The 18,046-nt window shown below is 37.7% G+C and overlaps 1 protein-coding gene across 2 annotated transcripts in view; it reads right to left on the bottom strand.

Moving 5' to 3' along the window:
- Positions 1-2,440: 2,440 nt before the first annotated feature.
- arhgef7b (Rho guanine nucleotide exchange factor (GEF) 7b) overlaps positions 2,441-18,046 on the bottom strand; it is a 43,646-nt gene continuing 28,040 nt past the window's right edge. Inside the window, exons 7-22 of one of the 2 annotated variants that reach the window (XM_036563421.1) lie at positions 16,347-16,441; positions 16,116-16,211; positions 15,139-15,261; positions 13,887-14,025; positions 13,500-13,559; positions 10,997-11,143; positions 10,088-10,174; positions 9,279-9,348; positions 9,032-9,165; positions 8,275-8,496; positions 7,704-7,797; positions 7,404-7,493; positions 4,929-5,108; positions 3,478-3,577; positions 3,299-3,353; positions 2,441-2,970 (exon numbers count right to left, since the gene is read on the bottom strand). In XM_036563421.1, the coding sequence (XP_036419314.1) occupies positions 2,848-2,970; positions 3,299-3,353; positions 3,478-3,577; positions 4,929-5,108; positions 7,404-7,493; positions 7,704-7,797; positions 8,275-8,496; positions 9,032-9,165; positions 9,279-9,348; positions 10,088-10,174; positions 10,997-11,143; positions 13,500-13,559; positions 13,887-14,025; positions 15,139-15,261; positions 16,116-16,211; positions 16,347-16,441 (1,815 nt within the window). In that variant the 3' untranslated portion in view covers positions 2,441-2,847. The remainder of the gene's footprint in view (positions 2,971-3,298; positions 3,354-3,477; positions 3,578-4,928; positions 5,109-7,403; positions 7,494-7,703; positions 7,798-8,274; positions 8,497-9,031; positions 9,166-9,278; positions 9,349-10,087; positions 10,175-10,996; positions 11,144-13,499; positions 13,560-13,886; positions 14,026-15,138; positions 15,262-16,115; positions 16,212-16,346; positions 16,442-18,046) is intronic. The other variant, XM_036563420.1, reaches the window with a different exon arrangement.

The following is an 18,046-nucleotide window of genomic DNA, read 5'->3' as shown; positions in this document are numbered from 1 at the left end:
TAAAGTCATTAGCCTAGCCCAGGGGTCGGCAAAATGCAGCTGTTACTGTCCTGTAGTTCTAACACTAAATGGTCTGAAACGCTGGAGTTAATGTATAACTGCTAATTCACCCTGAAGATTGGCACACAGACTGCTGGTCACCATAGCAGATAACAGTCAAGCCTAGTTAGTAGCTAACAAAAAGGCAAACACAAAGATTTAAGACTTACATCAATAATTTGTAGATGAATGGACTTATTTGCAGTTATAATCACTCCAGCTGGTTTCCTGATACGTTTAATCTGCAACAAGAAACTGTCAAACACTAAAATTCACAAAGATGAAGTCAGTTTCCCATTCGAATTCTCCTGTTCCACCTTAAATGGTGCAGCAGTTACATTCTGACGACTCACCATTTAAGATGGAGCAGGGAAATTCTAACAAGCAGCTGGTGAATGAGGAGCTGACTTCAGCCTGGTAAAAAGTTGAACCTTGAGAGACATTTTACAAGAAATTATTCCACTTTTGGGAAGGTTTCCTGCCAGAGATGTGAGAAAAGTGGCTATAGCTGAGCTAAAGCTTAAAGCAGAGCAAAGTAAGTCTGTGTTTTCATTTATATTATTTATTTTTTAGCCTATACTAATGCATTAGCACATCCTGAGACATATTTGCAGCCAAGATAGTAAAATAGACATAAAACGTTGCGGCTCCCAAGGTGGTTAGATTTTGTTGAAAGGACAAAATGGCTCTTCTTTTGGGTTGTCAACCCCTGGCCTAGGGGGTCACATACTTTCCCATCCTGCAGTATAAATGTTTGAATGATGAATTCAATATGGACAGGAACAATGCATTATTTTCGTGATCATATTTTAAGACGTTATACATAAATACAGGTGATTCTAAAGGGTTCACGTACTTTTTCTTGCCGCTGTATATAATGCACAGAATCACTTGCAGAGGCACCCAACAAATATAAGCTGCTAAGCTCAGTTTTTATCATAAATTATTCATAAATGAAAAAAATGGAGCATGGTTTCATGAACTGAACAGAAGTTTTTGCCTATCCATGACGTGGTCAGCAAGGCCCTAGGTCAGCTGGCAAAAAATAACCGTAATAAAACATTTTCCCGCTCATTGATGAGATGATGTATTGTCTGCTGGAAACATACCTAATATTCTGTTATAAATACTGGCCCCAAAAACAAAAAGAACAAGGTTTGCCAAAAGATAGTCTAGATGTCATTAACTACATGGTGTAATATCACCAGTGCCCAGTGCTTTAGTGGAAGGACATTAACTGACCACGAAACCCTCCGATGTTGATTTGCCTGCTCGTGTAGGTTGTTCTTGGTTGAAAAGAAAAGGACAATTCTGATTAAATCAAAAGAATGAATGTGGCTGCATCATTAGTGAAGAATACAGTTACACCATCTTAAAGCATAAATAATTAATAAGCAAGGTTTTATTTAGTTTAATCCACATACATCATCATACAGATTAGAGAAGAGTGAAAGAGACTGAGAACAAATGAAAGGAAGTAAGACTGAAATAAAGAAAGGATAGAAGAAACTGATGCACAGAAAAGAGTCTGCTGGAAATGGTACCCACATAGACAATTGAATAGAACCAATATAGACAATGTTCTGCATTAGACGGCTTTTCATTTCATTTAAATACATAAATTACATAAAACAACATGGAAGATTCTTGAGTTGTCAGTTAAGTAGCACTGTAGCACTGCATATTCAAATATCGGTTGCATATGAAGTTTTCTTACAAATGGTCTCGGAATTGCAGAGAAAAATGCCAAGAAATTTCTGGAAACCGTTTCCCAAAAAAGGCACATTCCTGCAGATCTTTTGCAATACAGGCTAGAAATTAATATCTGTACAAATTCATTAGTGGAATAACAAATTAAAAACAAAAAGATCAACAATAAACAATAAAATAAGTCAATGACTGCCTGGTGTTGCGATGGTACAACCTGTTTGACTTTAAGAAAGGTTGCAGGAAAATGAGGTAATTAAAAATAACCAAGATAAATGCTGAGAAAAAGCAAAAGAAAAAAAGTTGTTTCCTCTGAATGGTTCCAGTACTCTATTGCTGTGTTTCCTTGCTGGAAATAAGTTATTTCACTCTTTCACAGTGTTGGCTATAGATTCCTACAAGTTCTAAACTTAAAGACTGGCTGTAGTGAAGGATCCAGGCAGTGACGTGGCTACCATTTTTTCTTTGTAATCCCTGAGACTCCCAGTCAAACTCACCACCAAACTGGGAACCATGTGACATCAGCTATTTGCAAAAAAAGTACTTACTGGATTCACACTGTATTCAGTGGAAATACAGAAAGAAAAAGTGGTGGAAGCCGTATTAGCAGTTGTAGCAACACCAGCAACACCAGAATAAGAAATGTTTCTTGGGAAGAATTTTTCATACTTACCAATAATTATATATTAGTATATTTCATGTTAAAATGTGTCCAAAAGAAATTTTAAGGCATAACCTAAAGCTATTTTTGGCCACTTATTCCAATATCTGTTCCTTGATATATACTTACAGTTCAGAGGCTAAATTATCCATTTGGCAAATTTGGCACTGGTAAACTTCTAAAGAGAGTCTATAACAGGCCTTAATCCAGTGATTGGAAGTGAAAAGCTCTGGTCCAGTTCAGTCATTTAGCATCTCCATCATCTTCAACTTCAGGCTCAGCTCAATTTCTTTTTTTTTTGGTCAAAAGTTAAGCCTGATTCTTCAACCAATCACACATGCTGCATTACAGGATGTTGTTTCCATTCTACAGTGTCCTCCATCCCCTTTCAGTGCCAGGCATGGGCTGCATGCATATCGGCTAATCATCGCTGACCAACTTCATAAATTGGTCTCATCCCAAGAGGGGTCATTCATGCTCTTTAATACCCTCCTAACTATCTTCTCCAGCTCTTTTCTTGCCTTCTGTTCCTCCTCCAGAGTCCTCTTCATCCTTTTGTTGTCCTGGCAACAGAAGGAGAACATCAGATAATCGAGCTTAAATAAATGTGCAGGGGCCTCACTTCAATCATTTAACCACCGACAAACCTAAAATACCTGAAATAGTGAATAATACATTTAAAGGTGCTTTTTGGTGCCTAGTTTACAATATGTACAGTATTTGGATCTTTTAAAAAAAAACAGCTTCCTTATAACTATTTGAAACCACTGTAGTTGCGGAAGACTCACATATTGGAACTGTCTCATGATACGTTTGTTTGAACTCATGACATATCTTGACATCATATCAACTACAAATATAACATGTCAAGTAATACAAATAAAGAGGTACCTGCTTGAGTTCCTGAACTTCATCCCTCAGTGCATACACTGTGTCCACCAGACTCCTTTCACACAAAAGATGAGTGATTATAAACAAATATTCAGTCAATGCAGTAACTACTGTAAAAGTATTATGGGGTTTAATCAAGTTCCTATCTTTCTATTCAAGATTCATTAAATCAAGCCTACCTTTCTTCAGTCACTGTTTGCCCATTGCTCTTTGTTTCTTCCACAATAATCTTCTCCTCTTCAGGGAAAAGCATATGAGGCCCTGACTCCTTTCTCGAACCTGTTCCAACACAAAAAACAGATTTGTCTGATGCTTCACAGTGGTTGGCAAGTGATTTAGATTTGTTTAGGTAATTAATACACCGACAGGTGTTTCAGGTAACAATGCAGGGGAAGGTGGAAGAAATATGTAAAAACACAGTGCCTGTGTTCACCCTCAGTAGTACATATGTCATGGTTTATGATCCTTTCATAAGGACATATATTTTACATTGCAATAAAAAACAGAATATAAGGTTAATGAGAGTAAATAAAACATATTAGGTCAATTATCTCTGGGTCCATCTGCGGACACCTATGATAAACGAATAACTGCTCTGTACCTATAATCAGCACGTAAAATAAACCAAAAAAGCAAACATCATATTAAAAATGTAATTAAAATACAGCACTTTTACAGTAAAACACTGAAAGATTAGCCTATGTAACTAAAACATTGTTATATACATTTTGTCAAGACAGAAACTGCACTTGTGATCTCACTCATTTTATGAAATAAAAATTCTTTACAATAAAATGGGCAGAAGATAAGACATCTCTTACGCATATTAATCTGAATATCAGACCCACCTAATAAACAAATATACACACACATGCTCTGCTAGACACAACATGAAAAATGAAAGCACTGCAAAAAACAGAGACTGAGAAACTAAACAGACCACTGACAGTCACACACAGCTAAAATTCAATGAACTGGGGTATAAAGAGGGGCTAGAGGCAACAAGCTGTTAAATTACTAGAGAAGTCAAACCAAAGAGATGGTCTAACATCAGGTCTACAGTGAATAAAACTCAAATATAAGAGAATCTATTTGTTTATGAAGCTGGGGATAGGCAACATGACGATATGTTATAAATATATCGTGGTATCTTTAGTACTTCTAGAACACCAAACAACTACACATCATATAAAAAAAAGACTTTGAGCAGATTATAGTCCAACTATGAGCCTGTACACAACCAGTATATAGTAACTGCATAAACAGCATAGTGACAAATGGCTGATTGGCTGTCAGTTCATTATGCAATTGTCTTCTTATATTAAAAGTTTTTCTTTTGGCAAACTCTGAATTTGTACTCATTGCCCTCAAGGTTTTGCACAGCCTTTCTGAAATGTGGCACTACAGTTTTTTGCCCCTTCCAACATGTTCGCAAACCTCAGAAGAAAAAAAAAAATACCACGATACATATCGTCCATACTGAAAATGCCTTCAAGTATTGTGGTGACAGAATTTTGCCATATCGCCCACCCTTAAATAAGGCAGCTACTCAAATGGGAAAACAAAATGGAGAAAGCAGGGTACAGTGCTCTAGTATTGGAGAGACATATATATGAGCAGCAGCTCTTACGAGAGATGGAACCCATTCTGTAACTATGAGCAGTCCATATACTGTCATAGTCCGAGTCTTCTGATTGGTCAGATGCGGGTTCCAGGCGTAACATGCTGGTACGGCAACCCATAGCCTCCACACACGATTGGTCAACATCAGCCAGCACATGATTATGCATCAAATCAGTGCCTTGCCAAGCTAATAATTTGGGGGGGGGGTGGGTCAAACCAATCAAATGGAAGAAGGAGGGGGTACGAAGGGCAGATTAAATTAACCAAGAACAAAAAGGGCCAAAATAAAAATAATTAAATAAATAAATAAAGAATTGTAGGATTTGTGGAATTGTAACAAATGGAGAACAGAAAGTGAGGAGAGGGAGGAAAACAAGGAAAGAGGGAGACAGAAAAAGAGTAAGTTGTTAAAACAGATTTGAAGACATTCAGAGATGTTAACAAAAGTGTTTACAGACAGCAACAGCCAATAAGGCCCTGATACCGTTACAAGAGCATAAAGACAAGTGTAAGATTAGTAGAAGGAAGATAAAGAGTGAAAAACAACACTGATTCCCTGCACAGTGCAGGTCCTTTAGTTATGCAGACACAAGCTTTCACTTATTAAACCACAGGCTCTAGCGGTTGTGACTCAAAGGGCCTTGCATTAGTAACACACCAAATATGTCAAAAAGAAGCAGCAATAGTAATGGCAGACTCAGACTCTGGACCTCTGCCATTATTGTTACACACATGGCAGTTTCTCAGCAAATGCGAACACACTTTTAAAACACAATTTAAATAATTAACAGCTCATTTTAGATGTTGGGCACATTTATTCAAACAGAATAACTGTAAGAAGTCTTAAGTACAAAACTTTGCAAAAGTCAGAGACAACTTCTCATTTATTTAATGTCCAGTCAAAAAAGTTCAGGGAATTAATTTAGGGAAAAAAAACAGAAAACATATTTAACAGAAAATTACACAACTATATTAAATATAGTAAGAGATGTTTGTGTTTGCTGTGTCCACTCTTGGTCTTTATTACAGCTTCCATTCTTTTCAGGTGACTTGCTTTCAGTTTTTCAAAGAAATCTGCAGGGATAATTTTCCACACCTCCAAACTTCAGTCTTAAAGGTTGGTTGCATTTTCTTCTGCTTCTCACAACCCAAGTAATCCTATACATATTCAGTGATTCTAAATTTTTTTGTTTGATTGGCAAATGTTCTTCTTTTGTGGCTGTTTTCTTTTCACAGTAAGGGCTTCTTAACAGCTACACATCCTTTCACACTCACAGTGTTGAGCTCTCAGTGGAAGGATGGACAAAACACCTGTGGATTTTTTCAGATCTGAAGAGTGGAGCTTGATTTTCTTCTCTCTTTCAAAGATGAAAGTTTAAGTACTGTTTATCTGATCGTGACAGTTTTGGTCATCTACCAGGTCTTGAATGGTTGCTGGAGTCCCATTTTCTTTACATCTTTTAATACACTTTTTAAAGGCAGTTTTGGAAGCTGATGTTTTTGTCACTTATTTTCCTTTGACTGTCCCCTTCCTTTTGCAAGTAGATGTAAATGTCTGATCTCTTCAGAAATATCTCCTAAAAAAAAAGAATCACTTCTATTCAATGGCGTGGTCTCCTTTGCTCATTTTGCTCAAATTGTAGTTAAGGACAAAAATCTATAAATTCTGACCTTTTTTCTTTTTGTTTTATTGTTGCATTTATAGCAGCATATATAGCAGCATTTACAAATGGTGTAAAATATGCATAAAAAACAACTTAAGAGATATTTTGACCCAAATTAAATTGATTTTAAAAATGCTTTTCAAGATAACATACTGATGAGTAAGATGTCATTATTTGTGCTATTTCTAGCCACTTTGCAATTTCTAGCAAAAGCAGAGGCTGAGTCATAGAAATCAAGCACGTAAATTGCAATTCTCTGAAAAGCAGCCGTTACGGGCAGTTCCTGGAACTTGTACTTGCAGCCAGCTCCGGAGGTACTCCTAGTGACGGCGTAATTTCCTGTAATGGCAGCAGGAATACAAGGAAATCTCTACTGATGAGGCAAATGAGGGCTAGTACATAAAAAGAGTGACCCACTAGTTTCTGCTCCCTGCTGTCATCACAGTCACTGTCACCGTCTAAGTCAAATGACAGGCTGGTACACATATTAAAGCACAGCCAAAATTTAGAGCAGTTATACTTTTGCTGGGATTTTGGTTTGAATTCCACCTGTGCCACATGCCCCAGTGGGCATTACATCTCTGCAAATGAAGGTGCATTTTCATTAACAAGGCAGGACGGAGGTTCATCTGTTCTTCATTTCTAAGCAACATAATAGCCAATTAGAATTTAGGTCAATGAGAATCATTTCGTGTTTTCCTTGACACATTTCTGAGTGAAACACAGAATCAGGAGTATTAGAAAGGCAAACAAACTAACCTTACTTTAGCTAATCCTATTCGTTTTTCTATTGCAAAGTATTTCTGACATATTCTTACTTGAGTTGAGCGTTTGTCGTGTCTTGGCACTTGTGCAGTAAGCCTCAATTACTTTGAGGATCTGCGCGTCCTCCTCCAGGGCTGCAGTGCCTGAAGACAAACAGTATATTGTCCAATATCAAACGAGAAATTTAACGGACACGAAATTATCCTTTTGTAAGAATTTCTTTTATAATAAACTTTCAGACATATCTAAAAATTACAATATCATAACATTGTATACAGAATTTTCAAGTTAAGTACTTTATACTTCCTCTGCAAACTAAAAAAAACTGAAAAGCATCAACATCATCAACCTACTTTTCCTCACAGCAAATTCCTCGTCTGATGGCTTCCTTTCAGGTTTGCGTTTGTGCAGAAGCTTCTTCATACTCTTGGGGCTCTTACTGAGATCCTGCGTAAAACAAACATGAGTGGTAATGCACTTTTGGGTTATAAAAAATAAAATAAAATAAATAAATAACTGCATCTCCACAAAACAAAGCACTCTGGCTAGCATATAAATAACTGCTATACCACTTAATTCTAGTTGTTTATCACAGCAGTTCTAATATTCAATAACTATAAACACGAAATGAATACACTACAGATACTCAGGAGCTGAATTCCCAAAGTAGTACTGTCACAAATAATTTTCAAGTATTTTTAAATATTTACCAACATTTAGCAACATTGTTCTGCTCAAAACAAACCTCATAAATCTGCAAATTGACAATTAAAACATGCTCATTTGTATTAAAAACGTTTCTGAAAAGCTAAGTGTCCCAAAAGCTAAGCGTCCCCATATTTTGACAGGCGTTGTGCATTAAGAAGTCTGTTAATATCACTGAAACTGTTATTATCAGTGAAACAGCCATTTCAATGTGCAAACCTCTTTATAGGATAGAGCAGCTGAAGGTTTGAGTGGAGGTGCTGGTCTGAGACAGCTGAGGCTCCAGGGTTTCTGGGTTTTGGGTGGCTCCAGAGGACCCCACATCATGGTGCTGTGTGGGGTGCCGTGTGAAGAGGGATGTGGAAGCGTGTGATAGGCAGGAGCTCCACTTGTTCCTCGACTCTCTGAGTGTCGGGACGGTGTGACTGGGTGAGAGGGGAGCTGGTACAAGAACGAAACACATAAGCAGCAAATATAAGATGCAATTTCATCCATACAACAAGTGGATATCCAAACTCTCCATATTAACCTAATCCTTTATAAATAGTACTTAAGTTGTGAACCATCATTATGCATGTCAGCTGGTAGTGTATTAAATCAACACGCCAAAAACACAAAGATAAATCAACCAAAGGATGAAGTGTGGACCACCCCTTACGCTAGCTGCACACAATAAACAAATGTGAAACCTTCCATGTTCTCATGTTTCATTCAAATGGATTTGAAATCTTTTCTCACTGGGATAATTGAATGTGATTTGTTCAAAAATAAAGATATTCCAAAACGAAAAATGGTTAAAATGAACAGCACTACTGGCTCAGTGGTTTCCAGAACACTGCTATCGAAACCCCACTCCCATGCACATTTTTATTTTAAAAAGAAAATGCTATATTGCTGAGAATTTCCTTGAAAACTGGGTTTGAAACCACAGTGAAAATCTGTTTGTATCTATTTGCGTGTGAGAATACAGACTGACCGTATGGCATGGCACCGACTGTGGTTTAGAACTGCTGGTTGATGTACGTTTAGTCTGGCGGTGAAGATGCTCCACCCACTCATGGAGATCCTCCTGGTTATTACAGATCACCTGTATCCTGTCAATCATACTCCCTATAAAGGCACACACACAAAGTATGTAGTTCAGGACAAAACAATGCTGTAACAATCGAGTGCATAACATTTTTTCTGCTAATCTAACAGTACTGGTACAGTTATTCACTCACCTGATATTTCAAAAGCATTTCTTGTATCTTCACTCTTGTTGACATTCATCCCTGTTAGAGGAAGCTTCCCCTAAAGACCAAAAGAAATGATGATGTGAGTTTCTGTAGTCATAATACAACAAACACCAGTGCTGTTGCCAGAATTTAATTTTAAAACAGGCCTTGTTATACATGTTGGGGGGACAGCTAGGAAGCATTATGTCTTAGAGTTGCTATAGTGAGGATGACAACCACATAAAAAAGCCTACTGCACTGTTAAGTTTTTAGAAACAAGAAAAACATCAAGTTATAACAGATGTTTCAAACATCTGACAGCATTACGAATATTGGCTAATTAATCAGAGGCTAACCTTTCACAACATTAAACATAGTTGTTTAGAGAACCAATATAGACTGCAATGTTCTTTTAGTTTTCACGTTGTACTGAACTTTGTATTCGTCACAGTCAGCTACACTCACTAGGTAAACAGCCTATAAGAACTAGCACAGCTCTGCTAAGTTCCCACAATCTGGAAAAACAGTTAAGCAGTGCAATGCTGTCTTTACACGTTACCATTGAAAAAAAAAACTTTTGCTTTCCTTAATGCAGTATTGTTGACTGATTGCATTACTTAGCCGTCAATGCCATCGTTGTGATTGTTTTGAAAGATCGAGGACAGCTTTGGCAGTATCCATATTTTCTAGTTAAAATGATGAGGATGAGGAACTCAGCTCCTTTAGGCCCATCTTCTAAGTCCTCGATTTGTTGGGTGCTAACAGAAACCAACCCACTGACCCCCCTACTGATCAAGAGACCCACAATAAAGCACCTGGTAGATGAAGCAGCTCATTCGAGGGCTGGCAGAGAGCACAAGTAGCACATGAGGGAAGAGCAGTAGGTAACGCTCGTTCTTCTCCTGAGGGGAGAATAAAAAACAAACAAAATGTCAGTATCCTCAAAACATATCAACAGAACTGACCTATATTTTAAAAGCTCAGCTTTTTCATTTCTCCAGTGAGGTGTGGCCCCAGTGCTTCAATTCTACCACAAAACAGCACTCTAAAGCATAACAAATATCATTTGATGGTCACATATATGTCATGTGTGTGTGTGTTGGGGGGGTTGACTCTAAAGCTTAGGAATCAGAAATATTTGCTGTGATGCATGATTACAATATATTAATGTCATGACTGAAAGTGATAACTGCTAATATATACTGATCATACACTACATGTCCTAAGGTTTCTAGATACCTCCTCATTCAGCATTTTTTCTGAAATAAAGGGTATTAATAGGAAGTTTATCCCACGTTTGCTGCAATAACAGCCTATACTCTTCTGAACGGCTTTACACTAAATGTTGGAAATGACTGCATTCAGCCACAAGATCATTAGTGAGGTCAGGTACTGATGTTGGATGACCAGTTCTGGATCACAAACGCCACTTCGACTCATCCCAAAGTTACTGGTTGGAGCTCCATAACTCTAGAGAATGCAGTTCCACTTCTGCCCGACGCAGGGTATGTTTATACCCCTCTAGGCGATGCTTGCATTGGGCATAGTGACATTAGGCTCAGGTGCGATTGCTCCAGAGCATCTCATTCTATTGGTAATGCTTTTCTATGGAGATTAAAGTAGCTTAAAGTAGCTGAATTCCCTGATTAGCAGGGATCTGTTCTCTTTTGGACATACTAGTGTAGCAGTTATTTAAAGAAACAGATCTCTTATTTTTAACTCACCTCGCTGCCGTGGTTCTGCATGAGGACCTGAGACATGTAGATGACAGAGCCCAGAGTCTTAATGCCCTCTCCCTCCCAGCCACGCACCGGCTCAGTCAGAATCTGCAGCTCCAGCTCTTTCTTTTTCCTCAACTCCTGACAGTGAGTCTGATGCCATAAAATACACAGTCATACAGGTTAAACATACATACACCATTTAAAAGTTTAGAATCAACTGTCATATTAATATTTTTTGTTATTTTATACAAAATAAGCGTGTATACAACGTAGATTGAATATATATTTTTTTTTACAACATTATTTTGTGAGAAACAAGAAGCCTTCTGGATATGAATTTTATTACAACAATCCCTAGTGATGCTACAGCCATCCGTGGCCGGGAGTGCAAGAGAGCTGTTTCCCCATCACTAGGTGGTGCTAGTCAGCACAGGCGTCTGTTAGCTGACATAACAACTGGTGGCTGGCACTTTCCTTCGAATGTGTTCTGCCTTAGCGACAGTTCAAAAAGATGCATCCTCCTAACGCTTGTGGTTTTGTGTGACTGGGAGAGTCCTAACTAGCGGGTGGAATTGGAAAATTGGGAAAAAAAATCTCCCCTCTCAAAACAACAAAAAAAAAAATTGATGATGCTAAACTGCCTCATCACTCGACATATCTAAAATTTCTTCTTTTGCTTATTTAAAAGAAAATTCTACTGATCTTTTAAATACTTTCATGCATCATTAAATGAATAGAATGTCAACAAGTCATTCAGAGCAGTTTGATCTAAACGGCTCCTTTTAAGAGAAACTGTTAGAATTGTTCACAGTGGCATTGATAGAAACCAGACATTCAAAGCATTTAATATCTCACTTGACAGCTGCTACCCAAACAGTCACAAATATGCTGCCTGATGCTTGAGACATTGTTTCACAAGTTTTGAGATAAAGTTTCAGCCTATAATGTGTTTTTGTAAAAGCCATTAATGGCAGAGTGATACATGCAGGGTACTGTAAGGCAAAAAGACTCTCTTTACCACTGTTTTATTATTATCAACATTACATATAAAATCTCAGAAGACATGTGTTGGTTCACTGGTCATTTTGGATGGTAACTAATATGGCTAGATTTGCATTGTAGACATTAGTACTTTTGGTCTCTGTCACCACCAAAGTAAAGAATCCAAGTAGGCAAGCTTCTCTACAAATGTACAATTTTCCATCAAAACGCTCTGAATGACTTTGTTTACATCTCAACCATTGAACTGAACATCTTTCTAGCTTTCTACTAATTATTTGAAACCTGTGAAGTTGCACACACTAAAGTTATAACAACAATAATACCAATATGCAACCAACTCGTTTTATATATAAAAAAAAAACAGGTAGTGTACACAATCCATAGGTTGCACTGCAAGCCCTCTCAGTCTGCGCTCTCCACCGTATTCTCTGCCTCTCTCTCTGATTTGTATTCCACGTCCCACAATCCTCTTTACTCCAGTCTGGCAGAGGCTTTTGCCCAACAGTCATTGTGAAGCCGCACGGACAAGACAAAAGCCTCTGAACTCCCCTATTCCAACAATTCATTCTCCGACAATAAGGCGACTGCACAAAGAGAGAGAGAACGTGGCAAATGAACACAAAAACGAGGACAATGGTGGGATGTATGTGGACAGTCCTAATGAAATAGTGTGCCCTGTCCACTTTCTCTCCCTCTGCCTTGGTCGTTCTCTCTTTCCGACAGTCTATTCTCTGTAGCAGAATGATAAGAGGTGTTCAGAAAGGGGAGGGGGGAAGTTGAGCTGAACTGTGACAGACAGTCTGAGAACAATACAGAGAGTGAAGCGAGGGATTTTATGTACTTGTGCCAAGGGGAGGATTTTGCAGGCACACAAGCAAAACATAGTCCAAAAGGGCTTAATACACTGTACAAAACAGACTACTGGGGTGGGAGGTGTACCCGTATAAAAGTGAACCGGTATGTTATTGTCCTTTGATGTCCCACGGATTTTACCACATCACAGATAGAGTGATAAACTCAAATACAGCAACAATAAAAAAACATGTCTCCAGATCAAATTAAACATAAACTAAAACACAAACTGAACAGTCCAGAAAGTCCAAAAGGGCTTAAAGGGGAATACCACCACTTTTTAAAAATTTTCTGCATAAGTCAATCATTGACATGTAAAAGTCATTCACAGTGGTTTGATGCAAAATGGTTAATTCTAGAGAAACATACTTTTGGGGGGACTATCTTACCTCACAGTACCCTCTAAAATGAATGGCTTAAAAAAAAAAACACTGCTGCATGGTAACATAAACAAAACTTGAAAGATGCTTCAAATAACACAAATTGATCAGTGATTATGTAAAAAGAAGAAGTTTGTCTTAATAAATTGTGCCTAATACAACAACAGATGTGAACTAACAAGGAAAAAAGGTCAATTTTGATTTCAGGTTGACTTTCGTACTTCCAAATCTCAAATTATAAAAAAGAGAAGCATACAAAGCAGTGGACTTACAGAGAGGTTTTTGAATGTAGTCAGGCTTTTCTGAATGTCTGCACGGTCTGGGTGAAACTCCTGAGGAGAGGACAGAGAAGAATAAAGAAGAAGTCAGACTCACACAAGCAAAAAAAATATTACAAAAAAACACAGGCTGCTAATTCTTTTTGAAAGAGATAATAAACCCCCAACATCCATGAATGATGTGTATTTGAAGAGTGTACTTCAGATTTCTGTCTGCAAGATTATCCTGAAATCTTCAATTTTCAATTTCACTGTGATGTCACATTTAAAAAAAGACTTCCACTTACAGCATCTTGACTACAATTGACATAGTCTTGGGGGTTAGAGCAGGCATTCTTAAAATAATCCTTATTTGTTTCAGGCTTAAACACACAGCAGTACCTCCATGTGCCTCTCCAGTTCTTTGAGCAGTGTGGGGTATTTGTCCAGTCTCATGAAGGGTTTACTCAGGCTGGTGGTGAGGGTGAGAATACCAGGAGTACTTGCACCTTTACTCTCCATGAATTCACCCAGCTCCTCACTGTAAACACACATCGAGTATAAAAACACCATGACTGCTCACTCTTCGCTCAAGCTTCTGACAGCAGCTTTTAAGCATGCGCACATATTACGAGGGATTATATTGGGATGAGGCACACCAGTGCTTTGGTTCAAGTGAACGGCAGGTAGAGCTGAAAACCAGTGGCCTACAGTACTGTGCAAAAACCAAAGACCACCATTCATAATTTAATTTTCAGTCAAAACAGCCATTCAGTACAATCATTTTTTAGAACAGATTTCTGAGGAGATTAGATACAAGATGATTCATCTGCATAGGGAAGGGAAAAGTAAAAAGAAAGAAAAAAGTTTTCAAAACTGGATGTTAATAATAAATTAATAAAAGGTTTCTTACTTTTGTACAGTACTGTATTGCTCTAAAACAATATTTGTGAAATGTACAAAACTATCTGGAGCAAAGATAATCCCTAGCCAGCTTTAGTCTTGCAACTGACCCATCACATTTAATGTTATTCTAAAGATCATTCTTGCTTTTAAGCCCTATATTTGTGAAGTAGCACATCCTACTATTCACATTCAGCTGATTTTTAACAATCATACAAGTTTGTTTACAATAATTTCTACTGTTACTGTAACTACTTACTACATAGATTAGTTCATTATACGTCAACCTTTAAGTACCTAAGGAACCTTAAACTCCGGCTGTAACGCTACATCTGAAGTTATTCCAAAGCATTCTATTACAAAGGGCAGCTAGTGCTTAGTTTAAATAGCCAGCCATTAAATTGTTTCCATTGAAGTAGGTGAATCAAACTTACAGTAGGGCTATTTCATTAGAATGGACAAGATAGCTTGCTTGTGTAATCTGCTGTTTCGTCAAATGACTGTTGTTAAAGACACTGGCTAAATAGAGCTAAAGACATAGCTAGATATACTGATTAACATATAACTAACAAATTGAACAATTTTGTTTGCACACTATTGGCATGCTGTCCATGGCTATCCACCTCATTAATCCTAATTTAACTCTTGCATATAATCAAAAGATCAAATATGTAATATGTAATATGAATACTGCAAAAGGCAACAAGAGCCATCTATACACATATGTAAATATGTCCATATAGATACATACCTGTGTTGTGTGAGTACACTGACAGCATGGGGATGGTTGGAGCAGTAAGTTACATAAAGGCTCTTCATCTGAGGCATCAGGGAAAGGAAGAACCCTCCTATCCTCTGCTGGCTCTCTGGAAATCTAATCACACAAAAAAAAACAAAAGACATGAATAAAGCATCTGTATGATCTTCAGTACACCAAGTAAGTGCTGTATAGTACTGATATTGCAGCATCATCCCAATATCTTTTTATGTCAAAAATACATATGTTCATCCTATGCTGCTAAAATACCCAAGTATTAGCAAACAAAAATCAACAACTTGAATTACTAGTGTTAAGTTTTTTGGTGAAGTACAAAGTAACACCACTAGATGGTGCCATAACCTCACAGGTAGAAGCACATGTGGCTCGCTTATGATAGAGCAACTGATGTAGGACAGGTTCTCTCAAACAAAATAACCTTAACAGGCCCATATCCTGCATTCTGCTTGAACTTTATTTTTTCCTTGAGGTCCACTTACAATCTACGTTACAAAACAAGTCAAAATTCATTTTCCAACCTCTCTTTATCGCATAGAATTAAACAATGCCGTTTTGTTACTGTGCACAAGTGAATCAATTCTGTTCCGATTGGCTGCAATGTATTGTGCCTCATTCAAAAAGTAGCCTAGACTGCAACACTCCTAAAAACTTCAGTGTATAGGGCTAAATTGTTTTAGGATGAAAATACATGTTAATGTGTTGGTTTTTTGGTCATTACAGAAACAATGAATTTGCAGCTTAGTTTTTTATTCACTGACTGTATTCACCAAGAACTGAACAGTATGTTTTGAATCGTTAGCAATGTTTACATGGCACTTCAAAGTCCTTTATTTAAAAAAGTGATGAAAGTTACATTTTCCAAGATACGGGTCTGTTAACCGTCATAAAAAAATGGCAAAACTGGTCTCAGATCAGTTCAGTAAGTCAAGGAAAGAGAAGTAAAGCCTTACTTGGTGCATTCTTCCAGTGACTGAACCAGCGTCTGCTGGAAGGAGCAGATCTCCTCTAGATTGCCCAGAATATAAGCAATATCTGCCACTGTCAGACTGAGAGGGAGATACAGAGAAAGTAGACAGAGAAAAAGACAGAGGTAGTAAGAGAAACATAGCAGTTCATCTATTAAATGAACTGTAACATGCATTCAGTGTAGCTGCTTATTTGATAACGTATATCGGCAGTACCTGCCAGTGGGCTGCAGTAGTCTGAGGTATGTCGAGAGCAGAGTCTGTAATTCTTTACAGTATTCTGTCTCCGTCTGCACGATGTTCTGGATCACCTGTAGAAAACACACAAGAACAAGAGGATATCTTTAAAACCACACATAACAAATAACCAGAAGTATCCAGACACTCCTATTTAGTGCATTCAGCTCACTTCACTTTAGGTATACCAACTGCTGACACAAGTGCTCAACTGCGCACTCACAGCTTGTATAATCTCCATAAAGAAGAACTGACCAAGCATTGGACTGTGGAACAGTGGAACAGCCTTCTCTGGAGTACCTCTGGGATGAGTTGGAGTTGTGTTTGCGATCCAGAACTAATCATCCAACATCAGTACCTGAACTCACTAATGCTCTTGTGGCTGGATGCAATCAAATTTCACAGCAATATTGCATCATGGTGTAAAGCCTTCCGATAAGACTAAAGGCTGTTACTGAACCATCAGATTAGCAAATGTCCAAAACAAACCTTTGGACATAACAACATCTCATCATATCGCTGCTGTCAGAAGAAAACCTTGTATTTCCATTTTTGTCGTTTTTCTTTTTTTTCTCCTAATTTGAAAATGCCTGCTGTCCTTCACATTGTAAATGTAAATGTAAATTTCATGATGAATTCACCAAAAGAAACAACCCAAAATTACTTGGAAAAATGTCTGGTTCCACTGACTAACATTAAAAGTAAAGTAGGCTTTTTCCTACTCCTGTGAAGTTATCATTTTGGAGATACGAGGTCTTCTTCTGACAACAGCGATATACTGGTGGCAACTCAGGTTTATTTTGGCCTGAAGATAAATTTAGCAGTCAGACTAATTAATTACTGGTGGTCTGACTTTGGCATGACCACACCTAAATATATTTCTTGAAATCTGTGCATGCATTAAGCATGAAATAACTACCCCACAAAAACTGTACAAATAGCACATGTAAGGCAAACAGTCACCCAAAACAAAGCCTGACTAAGATTAGTCTCTTTGATTGACAGGTCACTTAGGGACACAGTCCATAGAAGCTATTACCTCTGAAGCAATTACAACAAAGAGTGAAGGGAGCTATCCTCTTTTCTTTAGCCGAGAGCGAAAGAGGGAGGCAGAAACGACAGAATGAGGTCAATCATACTGGAAAAAGTCTAAAATTCTGTCTTCTCTAACTTCTATACACACCCACATTAGAAGCAAAGAAGACTGGAGAGAGACTTTCAGGCTAATAATGTCTCGCTTTTAAGTCGTTTCATCCTCAAAAACAGTAGCAGAGATGTAAGAGTCAGGAATTTCCTTTTAAGATGAATTATGCAACAACAGAAGACAGCTCTGCTACTCCTGTGCTCACAGTTGTGAAAAGTTTGTGAATCCTTTGGAATGACTTTGGAATTAATCATGAATGACTCCTAAAACAGGATGTGATCCTCTAGCTGACAGCAATAAAGGTAATAGTCTTTAACAAACACACTGCCACATGTTCATGATTTACACAATCAAAATTATATTGGTGTTACATAAACTGTCTTCATTCATAATTATGATTTTACATCCGATTACTGTTTCGGAGCCATTCACGTTCACAGCTGTATTTTTTTAAGAAATAAAACAATCAAGCACTAAAATAGCAATAAAAAAAGGAAACAATGCCCATTGTTTAAATAAACGGACGAAATACATT

The sequence above is a fragment of the Colossoma macropomum genome, unplaced genomic scaffold (genome assembly GCF_904425465.1).
Source record: "Colossoma macropomum unplaced genomic scaffold, Colossoma_macropomum, whole genome shotgun sequence".
NCBI lineage: Eukaryota > Metazoa > Chordata > Actinopteri > Characiformes > Serrasalmidae > Colossoma > Colossoma macropomum.
The sequence above is the reverse complement of the archived record's forward strand: the minus strand, read 5'-3'. Positions and strand labels throughout refer to the sequence as shown.